Source organism: Lepidochelys olivacea (genome assembly GCF_965140295.1).
Source record: "Lepidochelys olivacea isolate rLepOli2 genome assembly, chromosome: 2".
NCBI lineage: Eukaryota > Metazoa > Chordata > Testudines > Cheloniidae > Lepidochelys > Lepidochelys olivacea.
Window position 1 is genome coordinate 7535243 of NC_140412.1, and position 14346 is coordinate 7549588.

The following is a 14346-nucleotide window of genomic DNA, read 5'->3' on the forward strand; positions in this document are numbered from 1 at the left end:
GTTTATCACTACAAAAGGTTTTCTCTCCCCCAACCTCACTCTCCTGCTGGTAATAGCTTATCTAAAGTGATCACTCTCCTTACAATTCTTTTTTGCGAATACAGACTAACACGGCTGCTACTCTGAAACCTGTCATTAGTACACAGTAGATTTTCTTAGAATCATGGAATCATAGAATATCAGGGTTGGAAGGGACCTCAGGAGGTCATCTAGTCCAACCCCCTGCTCAAAAGCAGGACCCATCCCCAATTAAATCATTCCAGCCAGGGCTTTGTCAAGCCTGACCTTAAAAACTTCTAAGGAAGGAGATTCCACCACCTCCCTAGGCAACACATTCCAGTGTTTCACCACCCTCCTAGTGAAAAAGTTTTTCCTAATATCCAACCTAAACCTCCCCCACTGCAACTTGAGACCATTACTCCTTGGCCTGTCCTCTTCTACCACTGAGAATAGTCTAGAATCATCCTCTCTGGAACCACCTCTCAGGTAGTTGAAAGCAGCTATCAAATCCCCCATCATTCTTCTCTTCCTCAGACTAAAGAATCCCAGTTCCCTCAGCCTCTCCTCATAAGTCATGTGTTCCAGACCCCTAATCATTTTTGTTGCCCTTCGCTGGACTCTTTCCAATTTATCCACATCCTTCTTGTAGTGTGGGGCCCAAAACTGGACACAGTACTCCAGATGAGGTCTCACCAATGTCGAATAGAGGGGGACAATCACGTCCCTCGATCTTCTCGCTATGCCCCTACTTATACATCCCAAAATGCCATTGGTCTTCTTGGCAACAAGGGCACACTGCTGACTCATATCCAGCTTCTCGTCCACTGTCACCCCTAGGTCCTTTTCCGCAGAACTGCTGCCTAGCCATTCAGTCCCTAGTCTGTAGCTGTGCATTGGGTTCTTCCGTCCTAAGTGCAGGACCCTGCACTTATCCTTATTGAACCTCATCAGATTTCTTTTGGCCCAATCCTCCAATTTGTCTAGGTCCCTCTGTATCCTATCCCTCCCCTCCAGCGTGTCTACCACTCCTCCCAGTTTAGTATCATCCGCAAATTTGCTGAGAGTGCAATCCACACCATCATCCAGATCATTTATGAAAATATTGAACAAAAGCGGCCCCAGGACCGACCCCTGGGGCACTCCACTTGACACTGGCTGCCAACTAGACATGGAGCCATTGATCACTACCCGTTGAGCCCGACAATCTAGCCAACTTTCTACCCACCTTATAGTGCATTCATCCAGCCCATACTTCTTTAACTTGCTGACAAGAGTACTGTGGGAGACCGTGTCAAAAGCTTTGCTAAAGTCAAGATACAATACATCCACTGCTTTCCCTTCATCCACAGAACCAGTAATCTCATCATAAAAGGTGATTAGATTAGTCAGGCATGACCTTCCCTTCGTGAATCCATGCTGACTGTTCCTGATCACTTTCCTCTCATGTAAGTGCTTCAGGATTGATTCTTTGAGGACCTGCTCCATGATTTTTCCAGGGACTGAAGTGAGGCTGACTGGCCTGTAGTTCCCAGGATCCTCCTCCTTCCCTTTTTTAAAGATTGGCACTACATTAGCCTTTTTCTAGTCATCCGGGACTTCCCCCATTCGCCATGAGTTTTCAAAGATAAAGGCCAATGGCTCTGCAATCACATCCGACAACTCCTTTAGCAGTCTCGGATGCAGCACATCCGGCCCCATGGACTTGTGCACATCCAGCTTTTCTAAATAGTCGCTAACCACCTCTTTCTCCACAGAGGGCTGGCCATCTATTCCCCATGTTGTGATGCCCAGCGCAGCAGTCTGGGAGCTGGCCTTGTTCGTGAAGACAGAGGCAAAAAAAGCATTGAGTACATTAGCTTTTTCCACATCCTCTGTCACTAGGTTGCCTCCCTCATTCATTAAGGGGCCCACACTTTCCTTGGCTTTCTTCTTGTTGCCAACATACCTGAAGAAACCCTTCTTGTTACTCTTAACATCTCTCGCTAGCTGCAGCTCCAGGTGCGATTTGGCCCTCCTAATTTCATTCCTACACGCCCGAGCAATATTTTTATACTCTTCCCTGGTCATATGTCCAGCCTTCCACTTCTTGTAAGCTTCTTTTTTATGCTTAAGATCCGCTAGGATTTCACCGTTAAGCCAAGCTGGTCGCCTGCCATATTTACTATTCGTTCGACACATCGGGATGGTTTGTCCCTGTAACCTCAACAGGGATTCCTTGAAATACAGCCAGCTCTCCTGCACTCCTTTCCCCTTCATGTTAGTCCCCCAGGGGTTCCTACCCATCCGTTCCCTGAGGAAGTCGAAGTCTGCTTTCCTGATGTCCAGGGTCCGTATACTGCTGCTTACCTTTCTTCCCTATGTCAGGATCCTGAACTCGACCAACTCATGGTCACTGCCTCCTAGATTCCCATCCACTTTTGCTTCTCCTACTAATTCTTCCTGGTTTGTGAGCAGCAGATCAAGAAAAGCTCCCCCCCTAGTTGGCTCCTCTAGCACTTGCACCAGGAAACCACCTTCTTGAACCTCATCAGATTTCTTTTGGCCCAATCCTCCAATTTGTCTCGGTCCCTCTGTATCCTATCCCTACCCTCCAGCGTATCTACCACTCCTCCCAGTTTAGTGGCATCTGCAAACTTGCTGAGGGTGCAATCCACACCATCCTCCAGATCATTTATGAAGATATTGAACAAAGCCGGCCCCAGGACCGACCCCTGTGGCTCTCCACTTGATACCGGCTGCCAACTAGACATGGAGCCATTGATCACTACCCGTTGAGCCCGACAATCTAGCCAGCTTTCTATCCACCTTATAGTGGATATTCTTCTTCTGAGCAGCTACAGAAAAACTGTAGCTGACAGGATTAGAAGCCCTTTTCTTTTTTAAATGAGTAAATGGTCCCAAGCAGTTCAAGATATGTCATCTCATTGATATATTTATTCCCAGTTAAAAGCATTTTTCATAGGATTTCACATGAACTCACGTAACTTGCTTTCAGTAATTTGTTGCTGAACAGGCCTGTGGCTCACTGGAGCGGTTCAGAAACCTCTATAAAATAACTAGGCACTATGGTCTAATAGTTCCTAGTGCATAGTCATCCACATCATAACCTACCCATCGCAATTTCACCTAATTAGAGTACTTGTTATTGGGCTCTGCAGAGAGGCCGAGGGTTAAATGGGCCATGAAGACTGAGTTACTCTCTTACCCATAGAAATGCTCTTCCAGGTCAGGGATGGTGAATAATTGTGGGGTGAAGTTTGTGTGACAGCTGTGTCTGCTGTAATTTTTCTGTGGATTCTATGTTCAGTTGCCTATCATGAGCTCTAAAGTCTATTTTTTCAATGAATCCACTCCATCAGGGAAACGTTTTGTATAAATGACATTTTTGTATCCATAATGCAGATGCTACCATGTCATCTTGTGCTTGCTTATTTGTGTTTAATTTTATTTCTTGGATTTTTTTCTGTAGCCCTTATCGTAACAGCCTCTGAGCACTTTCCAAACAGCAATGGATTTAGCCTCACAAAAGCTCTGTGATACCTGGAGAACTGAGACAGGTGCATTGCCCAAGTTCACATAGTAAATCTATGGCAGAGGTGGGAACAGAACCCACATATCTAGATTTCCAGGCCAGTTTCTCAAACACAAGGGCATTCTTCCTTCAAACTCTGTCTATATGCTGGGGCTCGGAGGTGTTTATATTTTTGTGGTGGCAAAGTAGCAGAAAACCTCATCTTCAGGGGATCACGCATTCGGTTTGGAGTGTGTGCGTGTTTTCCTGCCTTATCACAGTACAAATGTGTACATAAATGAATAAATTCACAAGCTATAAATATTAGGTGTGACCAGCCTAATGCATTTTTGACATTATTTCTTCCAAATATGAATTGCAAAGTCCCAGAGGCCTCAGTCATCTGGACTAACAAAATGCGGCAACATCAGATGCTGAGCGAAAGGAAATAAGAATTGTGGCATTATCACTGTCAGAGAGCAGAGCAGATATTATCGCTTGTACTCAGGAGGGTAATGAAACACCTTCCTCCGTCATTTACTTTGTGTGCAGATCTTCACCTTTTCCCTCACTGCCAGCAACTCCCCATTGTAGGCTGGGTGAGCATTTGGAATGTGGGTAAGGGATGTTCATACCTAATTAGGAAACACATGCTCTGTCATGCATCACAGAAGACTTTTGAAACATTATTCAATTTGTTCTACCCCTTGACGTAGTCGGGTAATTTTTTGGTTCCCTGCGCAAGAATATCACTTCTCTATTTTCTGACGCGAGCTGTTCCTTGCTCTCCTCTCCCTGATACCAAACTATCATTCCATTACCTTGAAGATAAAATGGAATCAAATGCAGCTTTTGTTGTCAAAAAAGAAGCAAGGAAAACCAGTTATTTTTGTTTATTTGTCTGCTATCAGAACATTTCAGTGTTCACACTTATCTTGAAATGTAGTGTTTAGAGGCGAATGGGGGCTGAGATAACCGTTCTGCATTGTGCTGGTTCAGACAGAATTAGACTGCATTTTATCTTTGTAATCTGCCAAGCCTCAACCCTTTATCTACCATCTTGGGTGACGTTCTTTTGGAGGGGAGTGGGAGGGGGAACAATTTACACACACACACACACACACACACACACACACACGCTGGAAGGGGTGGTCTTGTGAGATTGTCTGATGGAATATGCACATTTACAGTGGTGCCAATCCAGATCACAGCCTCAGTGTATTAGGTGCTACATGCTTACAAAGAAAGAAAAGCCCTGCCCCAAAGAGTCTATAAACTAAATAAAAAGAATGAGGAGGACTTGTGGCACCTTAGAGACTAACAAATTTATTTGGGCATAAGCTTTTGTGGGCTAAAGCCCACTTCATCAGACTAAATAGGGACCAAACACAATAAGACATACAGAACACAAAACAAGAGTAAAGGTAGTAGGAACCCAAGGTTGCATATAATTTTAGCTGAGGGCACAATTTGGAAACGTCAGTGTTTTGTGTGTGTCTGTAAAAAGTAGATAAAAGATATTAAATAACCGCTCATAAGAAGAGGTGACTGAATAATTGTTTGGGTTTTTTTGGTTGGGTATCCAAAATGAAAAATCTGGGAAATGAATCAGTTAGTTTAGAACCAAAATGAAGTTTTACATACCAAAATGAAAAATGAGAAATTTAAAAAAAAAATCATTCAGGTCAAATGAAATGGTTTGAATGTTGATTCAAAACAAAATATCAAAATGGTTTGTTTTGGAAAAAAATTGAGGGGCTGGGGAGGGGGAACTCTTCACTGAATTCAACCTGAATTCACAGATAGTTTTGGTGTCCTGAAAAAAATCATTATTCAGTGAATTTACTATTTGCCCAAATATTTCGCTCAGCTCTACTCACAAACCATCTGCCTTATAAGTTGCTATTGTTATTATATCTCTTGCACACTTTTGCTAGTCAGCATCACAAGTAATGACACTTATCTTTAGTCCTCAATGTAGAGAAACACCTTCAAGAACAGACGCCTAGTGGCTCAAGGGGCGTGGCAATGGCATGGAGAACCCTTCATCTCTAGGTCACTAGTGCAAAAGCAGCCCAAGTTATTAGTGATTGAAAGACTGATGGGTGTCTGGTGGCTGATATGAAGTGAGCTGGTGTCTCTTGGTCCAGTTCTTAGTGAGCATGTGTGTATATCACAAAAAATCCGTCACAGCTGATAACCAATATACGGTCTGCAGCCCCAGTGGACGGGCCAAGGACTGAATAGTTTATGGTGACTAAATTGCCCTTTTAGCCTCTACCTCAGTACTGAACCATGTTGCCAGGGAGTAGTGAGGGGAAAGCACATTCTGTCCCTGAATCTTTTCTGAATAAATAAAGGGCTTTGGTGTTCCAAGCCATCAGTCTAGCACCATTCACCACATCCGAATTCACTCCACTACATTGGCCAGAGATGGACTGCCATATTACAGTAAAAAGAAAAGGAGTACTTGTGGCACCTTAGAGACTAACAAGTACTCCTGTTCTTTTTGTGAATACAGACTAACATGGCTGTTACTCTGAAACTTGTCATATTACAGGTTTCAGAGTAACAGCCGTGTTAGTCTGTATTCGCAAAAAGAAAAGGAGGACTTGTGGCACCTTAGAGACTAACCAATTTATTAGAGCATAAGCTTTCGTGAGCTACAGCTCACTTCCTCAGATGCATATCGTGGAAACTGCAGCAGGCTTTATATATACACAGAGAATATGAAACAATACCTATTCCCACCCCACTGTCCTGCTGGTAATAGCTTATCTAAAGTGATTTCCAGCACAAATCCAGGTTTTCTCACCCTCCACCCCCCACACAAATTCACTCTCCTGCTGGTGATAGCCCATCCAAAGTGACAACTCTTTACACAATGTGCATGACAATCAAGCTGGGCTATTTCCTGCATAAATCCAGGTTCTCACATCCCCCCCACCCCCATACACACACAAACTCACTCTCCTGCTGGTAATAGCTCATCCAAACTGACCACTCTTCAAGTTAAAATCCAAGTTAAACCAGAACATCTGGGGGGGGGGGTGCTAATAAACAATGGTCACATAAACACCACCCTATACCGGAAACCTACTGACCGCTATTCCTACCTGCATGCCTCCAGCTTTCACCCTGACCACACCACACGATCCATCGTCTACAGCCAAGCTCTGCGATACAACCGCATTTGCTCCAACCCCTCAGACAGAGACAAACACCTACAAGATCTCTGTCAAGCTTTCTTACAACTACAATACCCACCTGCAGAAGTAAAGAAACAGATTGATCGAGCCAGAAGAGTTCCCAGAAGTTACCTACTACAGGACAGGCCTAACAAAGAAAATAACAGAACGCCACTAGCCGTCACCTTCAGCCCCCAACTAAAACCCCTCCAACGCATTATTAAGGATCTACAACCTATCCTAAAGGATGACCCAACACTCTCACAAATCTTGGGAGACAGGCCAGTCCTTGCCTACAGACAGCCCCGCAACCTGAAGCAAATACTCACCAACAACCACATACCACACAACAGAACCACTAACCCAGGAACTTATCCTTGCAACAAAGCCCGTTGCCAACTGTGCCCACATATCTATTCAGGGGACACCATCACAGGGCCTAATAACATCAGCCACACTATCAGAGGCTCGTTCACCTGCACATCCACCAATGTGATATATGCCATCATGTGCCAGCAATGCCCCTCTGCCATGTACATTGGTCAAACTGGACAGTCTCTACGTAAAAGAATAAATGGACACAAATCAGATGTCAAGAATTATAACATTCATAAACCAGTCGGAGAACACTTCAATCTCTCTGGTCACGCGATCACAGACATGAAGGTCGCTATCTTAAAACAAAAAAACTTCAAATCCAGACTCCAGCGAGAAACTGCTGAATTGGAATTCATTTGCAAATTGGATACTATTAATTTAGGCTTAAATAGAGACTTGGAGTGGCTAAGTCATTATGCAAGGTAGCCTGTTTCCTCTTGTTTTTTCCTACCCCCCCCCCCCCAGATGTTCTGGTTTAACTTGGATTTTAACTTGAAGAGTGGTCAGTTTGGATGAGCTATTACCAGCAGGAGAGTGAGTTTGTGTGTGTATGGGGTTGGGGGGGATGTGAGAACCTGGATTTATGCAGGAAATAGCCCAGCTTGATTGTCATGCACATTGTGTAAAGAGTTGTCACTTTGGATGGGCTATCACCAGCAGGAGAGTGAATTTGTGTGCGGGGGTGGAGGGTGAGAAAACCTGGATTTGTGCTGGAAATCACTTTAGATAAGCTATTACCAGCAGGACAGTGGGGTGGGAATAGGTATTGTTTCATATTCTCTGTGTATATATAAAGCCTGCTGCAGTTTCCACGATATGCATCTGAGGAAGTGAGCTGTAGCTCACGAAAGCTTATGCTCTAATAAATTGGTTAGTCTCTAAGGTGCCACAAGTCCTCCTTTTCTTTTTGTCATATTACAGTAACTCCTCACTTAACGTTGTCCTGGTTAACGATCGTTTGTTGTTACATTACTGATCAATTAGGAAACAGGCTCATTTAAAGTTGTGCAATGCTCCCTTATAAAGTCGTTTGGCAGCTGCTGCTTTGTCCAGTGCTGGCAGGATTCTCTGGAAGAGCAGCCCTCCCATCTTGGGGATTGGAACCGGGTGGGCTGGCAGCCCCCCACCCCCATCAGCTGTAAGGTATGTGGCTCGGCAGCTGCCCAGCAGCAGTTCAGGTGTCCCTCCCGCCACTGCTGTGCTGCTCCTGCCCTGCCCTCTGCCTGGGAGCTGCTCCCTGGAGCCTCCTGCTTGCTGGGACCCCCCACCCCCGCAGGAGGGGACAGTCACAGGGCTCAGCGTGTGGGGGGCGAGGGGGATCTTGCAGGAAGCTGTTGCTTCCTGTCTGAACTGGCTGATCTGCTTAAAAGGGCAATGTACTTGAAGTGGTGTCAGAGTACTTAAAGGGGCAATGCATGTCTCTCTCTCTTACTCATGCATGCACGCCCCAGCACTTTGGAAATTCCACACCTGTGCAGCCATGCATTGCTGTCAGGAGGAGGGAGTGGTACGCTCCAGCTGGATAGCATCGGTTCATCATCATGTTCAGGTTTTTGCAGGGAAGTGTTTGCGGCTACTGCCCTGCATCTGTTGTGTTTCCTCCCTCCTGCCTCAGTCCATGCTGCCTTGTAGAGTGTGAGGCTACATTAACAACAGCGTATTAACCGTTGAGGGCTCAGCCGAGTACAAGTTCATCATTTAGCAGCAAGACATTCCCTGGGAAATATTCCACCCTCTTACTCCACCACCTCAACCAAGCTTCAGAATCATTCGTTGCTGTGTACAATATTAAACTGTTTGTTTAAAATTGTTTAAAACTTATACTGTATATGTATATAATGTCTTTTGTCTGGCGAAAAAAAATTCCCTGGAACCTAACCACCCCCCCTATTTACATTAATTTTTATGGGGAAATTGGATTCGCTTAACATTGTTTCACATAAAGTCTCATTTTTCAGGAACATAACTCCAACATTAAGTGAGGAGTTACTGTACTGTGTTATTTCTCACCTAGGCCCTAATAAATGAATCATGTTAATAGGGAGAGGTTTCCAGCATCCTTCCTCTCTATCCCTCCCTGTTCGGAGGCCCTACGTAATGGCATCGCAATGGTCTGATAAGAGCTAGACATCACGCCTTCCAGAGCCCATCTGCTCAGCTCCTGCTGTTGAGCACAGTGTCTCTGCAGTGCTCCTGGAGCCTGCTGTCCCCAGTTAGCTTAGGGACTGAGATGATGAAGCTCAACAGAGCTATTTTAATTATTCAGCATGGTGCCATGATGGCATTGACCATTAAGACAACAAAATAGAGCAAGAGAAGGAAAAAGAAACTCCCAGTGCTGGTTGTTGAGCAGTCCCAGAGGAGGTCTAACTCAGGCTGTAATTGCTGTTCTGGATAGCTTCTGCCCTCAAAACAATTTTCTGCTAGTCTGTTGTTGCTTAGCCTGGCTCAGTTTGATTTATAGGATGTCATTTTTTCTCCCCAGCTGTAGACAAGAGAAAAATATTTCCTGGAAAGACTGTTGTGGGTGAAATTTAGTTTGTGTCCATCGAGCATCAAAGAAGCTCTCTGCCTTTCTATGTCCCTTTGTTATACCAATAAAATAAAAACCAGCAGGATCTTATTAAAGGGAAAAAGGCAAAATACCACATTTATTGTGAATACAGAAAGAATCATAGTAAGCAGTTAGTTATAGCTATAACATTCCATTCAATCTCATATTTATTCACACGTTCATTCATACACACACACACAGGTTCTGCAAGGTTGTTATCATAGTTACCAGCCTTAGAGTTGCTCATGCCAAGCCACTGGCCAGGTGGCCTGGACATGAGGAGGGAGCAGGGCCTCGTCAGATGCACATCTGATGCTCCTGGAAGTTGGTTTGCAGAATCAGACCCCAAAGTTCTCACTTTCTAGAGTCCATTTTTATAGGAATTTCTTCCTATGCCAGTCTATGGGAATTGCTTCATCATGCTGTTGCTGAATCAATCAGCAAATGTCACATTCCTGATGGCTCCATGCTGCCAGATGTTATCTTGTTCTTTGGTTCTCCCATTCTTGAGGCTGTTCGGTGGATTCCAGTCTGCCCTCCGGGGGTCCTCTGGTTATTTCCACTTGACGCCTTCTTCAGCCGATGGACACTGGATTCTTAGGCTGGCACCTCCCTAATCATTCAGTTATTATCCACACCAAGCATCCATCCACATACATCCTCTATCTCTATTTTAATCACAATTGTTAAAGCGAGATGAATACAACAAAAGGGCGGGGAGTCTCTGGGTACAGTTTCTATTGTTACAGAGTATTGCTTTGAGTCTCTCTCTGTGTGAGTAGTTGTTGTTACAAAGAATTGCGTTGAGAACAGACTCTGTCTTAGAATGTACTAACACAATTAGCAGCTTGCAAGTTTCACACATAGAGGGAGAGAAACAGTACCAAAAATCAAGAGACCTCTTAATTAGTAATACCCTGGAATTGAAACTATGGGGAATCAAACTCATTTGTGATTTTAATACAGAACTTCTTTAATATGATCCAACACCTTCTCCCTCCTCCCCCTCCCCCCCCACCCCGGAAGGGATGGGAAATGGGTTTACACTATGTTTGAGTTTAAACACTGAGAAATGTCCATCCTTGTGCCTTTTTCTATGTGCGACACAGGCTGGGTAGTGGGAGGAATGTGTTCCTGAGAGTAATGCACACTGAGCACCGTAAACGGTGCTTCCCTGTGATAACACATTTTGCGCATCTGGAGTGGGTGTTCCCCAATGGTTACATTTGCCTTGGCCCTGGGAGAGTGCTGTTGGGTGGGGGGACGGGGGGGGTTATCCTAAGGGTAACACATTTTAGATATTTCCTGGGTTGCTTCCCTGTATTGACGTACACAAAGATATGCTGTGTTTTACTCCCTTTAGATCCTACGCCAATATCTCTGTCTGCTTCCAGTTCATTTTATAACAGCCCTTGTTGATCATTCATAGAATGACTGGCAGGGCTGACCCAGGAGTTTGCATATAGAATTCTACATGACCTGCAGACACAGATATAATTAATTTAGTTGTTAATTTAGATTCATCCGTCTAATTTTTTTTTTTAAGACTAGAGGTTCTCCCTATAAAGGGACAAACCCTGAGCTTTCTACTCAGTTTTTTTTATTCTGTCCCTACTCAGGCAAATTCCCTTTGATATCTGTGGGACAGTTCCCTGAAAAGGGATTAAGTCAGTATTGATCAAGAACTCCAGGATGTGGCCAAAAGTGAATGAGAAGGGACAGTGAGGACATCCCTGGCCTGTCCCTTTGGAATGCAAATGAAATCACCTCTTGTTTATTTAGCATTGTTCTTGTGGCTGGAATTTAGAGTGTCCTGAGAGTAAGGTTACATGTGGGGCCAAATTTAAATGTTTGCCATATTGCTAAACTTTGACACCTTTAGGAATGAGAATGGCTGTGGGAGGAGCTAACATTTTCATTGCTGTTTTTGTGAATATGTTTAAAATGTATGTTCTGTGCTCAAATGTGCTGATAGGATTTATAATCCAGGCTGTCTGCTCTTTGGCTTTAAGAATGCTGAAATTGTGGGCATGTTAAAATGAGCCTTCTGTTGGGAGGTGTAACATTCTTGTTAACCAGGGAGTTAATAGTTCTTAAAAGAATTTGTAAATTATCCCTGTAAAACCATCTGAGCCTGGTGATTTTCTAGGGTTTTTTTGTTCTTTGTTTTTCCCTCTCTGTATGTAAGATATGTCTAATGCAGCTTGTTTGTGTTCCTTGAAGTATGAGAGTGTTAAACAAATTATACATACATTATATTTGCCTTGGTCATCTCCTATCTCAGCTACTGCAACCATCCCTTGTGTGTCCCCCAGTCTTGCCACATCCGTTTGCCTCTCTTCCTCTGTCTAGTCTACACACAGTATAAAGGGCCTGGTCATTCAACTCCACGGGAGCGCTCACAACTCCCACTGAAATCACTTGACAGATGGCAAACACTCACCGCTTTCCAGAGGCACTGAGCACCTTACAGGCTAAAAAATCTTCATCTTCTGCCACCAGTCTAACCATGTAATTCCCTTCTCAGACTCTCCACACTGACTTCCTCTTGCTCACTAAAGCTTATCATCCTCACCTTCAAACTGCCACACAATTTCTACAGTGGAACCTGCCTTCTTGGCAATGCTTTACTACCATAGTGTTACAGAGTGTGATCTCGTGTTACTTAAACTTCATTACTTTTATAAAATATTCTGTGGAACATTTACTAGTTATGCATATTCTCATACATAATTAAAGCTAGACTGCACTTGACAAGGAAGTGAGCACAGTGCATTTTGTGCTGCATTACCCTATCCTTTGTTTTTTTTTAGCTTTTGTTTCTTGTATTTGTTCACTTGCTCATAAATTTGCCATATTCAGTCATTCGCAATGGTTCTCCCAGGCTTCATTACAAATTAATGAGATTTGACTACATTGTATAATTAAGTACTGTTCTACTCACAATTACATAATAAACCTCAAAAATGAATGTAGATACTCTTGGAACCATTTATAAATTAATCAAAGGGGATAATTTAGTTGTCTAACCATCAGGTTGGGGACATTTAGATTCCTTTGCCCCCCGGATTCTACTCCAAGCCGGCTTAAAGTAGCTGAATAGGCTACTGTTCCGTTAACTGTGTGAGGGAGTCTCTTACAAGAGATTTTAAAAGTTAGGGGAGGAAATCATCTCCTATGAGAAAATGTGTGGGATGAGTCTGAGGGGAGAGAGAAACTACACTTCTCCATGAGAGCATTCTCACATGTGTTGTCGGGAATACGTATGTGTGTTTTTTTCCCCTCAGTGTCCCAGTAGAATCAACAGGGCGCTCCTCCCCAAGAACATGTGAACTCCCTTGGATTTACAGTAAACTAGGGTTGATCTCCTATTTGCCTTGCATCTATGCACCAGCTCTGAAAACACCTCTCTGCGGATCAAAGGAAAGTTAATACTGCCAAAAGTGGTTACCACGCGTGGATCATGCCCTGAGAGTTTGTCTGCTCCCTGTGGACATTAGTGGTCCAGTGACACTTCACAGAGGAGTAAGGGTTTGCTCTCGCTCTGGTGCTATGCATTGTATTTGGCACGAATTGATTAATTTCCCCCCTCCCCAGATTTATCTATATATCAGAAGTGCTGTATTATGGTGGCACCTGTATTAAAATTTTGTGTTAGTTCTGTTATCCCTGAGCAGCATTCACTCACACTCAGCATAATGTTTTTGTGTCCTAAGATAAATAGGGCAGCAAAGTCGGATCTTTCTGCATGAAAGGCGCTATAAAAAATCAAGTCATAGCAACAAGTTATGTCAGAGTGTCCTTTTCTGGTATGCTAATAGAAGCCTTTTCTGTATTGCATTCAGTATTATCCCATTTACAGATTCATCATTCTTATTAGAGCCAGAGTTACATGAAGCCAAGATTTGATTGTAAATGTTCTTACATGCTAGGCTGTTACAGGCTCTAATTTAGAAACAATATTTCAGTTGCTGTTTTTTAATTCAAAGAGCTACTGTTGCTTTAACTAGTTAATGTTTTGACACTTTGAAGAGGTGTAAACAGATCCTTTCATCACTTAGCTTTGCTCTAACTGACCTAAAGATAAAGAAATTTCAAAATCTGACAGTCTTTCTATCAGCTCTCCATTCACTTAGTAATGGTATTTCACCACAAACACGCAACACTGAGAGAACTTGAGTTAGTACATAATAATCAGCGGTCCTAAATGAATTGTATCCCTCAAACACAGCTCCTTAGAAAAAGGGGAGGGCTGGTTTTTGTTCTTTGGTGCTGCACAGTTATTCTAAGCAGCTATGTAGTCTAATTTTTTGATTTCCTCCTTTTACAAGGCAACTCAATTGGTTCAAGTGCAAAGTTTGATAACTGAAGTGCAACAAATTATGGTGTTGTTTAAGGGCCCTTTTAAGGTATAGTGAGAATATTTGGTCATCACTGTTCTTTGCAGAAGAAAAAATACATGTTTCCAAGCTTGAGAAACCGGGCAACTCTTTTGGGGTTTGATGTGTCTGTTGATCATTAACTGTGACCTTTCACCTTTTCAGAGTGACATGTTGGACGTCAACCAGATCATTAAAGACCTGGCCTCTATGGTTTATGAACAAGGAGACACAATAGGTAGGTATCACCATTAGTGTTAAGGTATGTCCTTTATTATCTGATTTTGCCATTCAGATCTGAGGTGGCAACTCACCTACAAAAGAGTTTAAGGGGCC

General features: G+C 43.4%; 1 protein-coding gene across 3 annotated transcripts in view; it reads left to right on the plus strand.

The window, feature by feature from the left end:
• The window catches only part of LOC311516100 (t-SNARE domain-containing protein 1-like), a 698551-nt gene that overhangs the window by 463608 nt on the left and 220597 nt on the right, over window positions 1-14346 (plus strand). For all 3 annotated transcript variants that reach the window (XM_084619794.1, XM_084619795.1, XM_084619793.1), the window contains one exon: window positions 14176-14248. In XM_084619794.1, the coding sequence (XP_084475920.1) occupies window positions 14176-14248 (73 nt within the window). The remainder of the gene's footprint in view (window positions 1-14175; window positions 14249-14346) is intronic.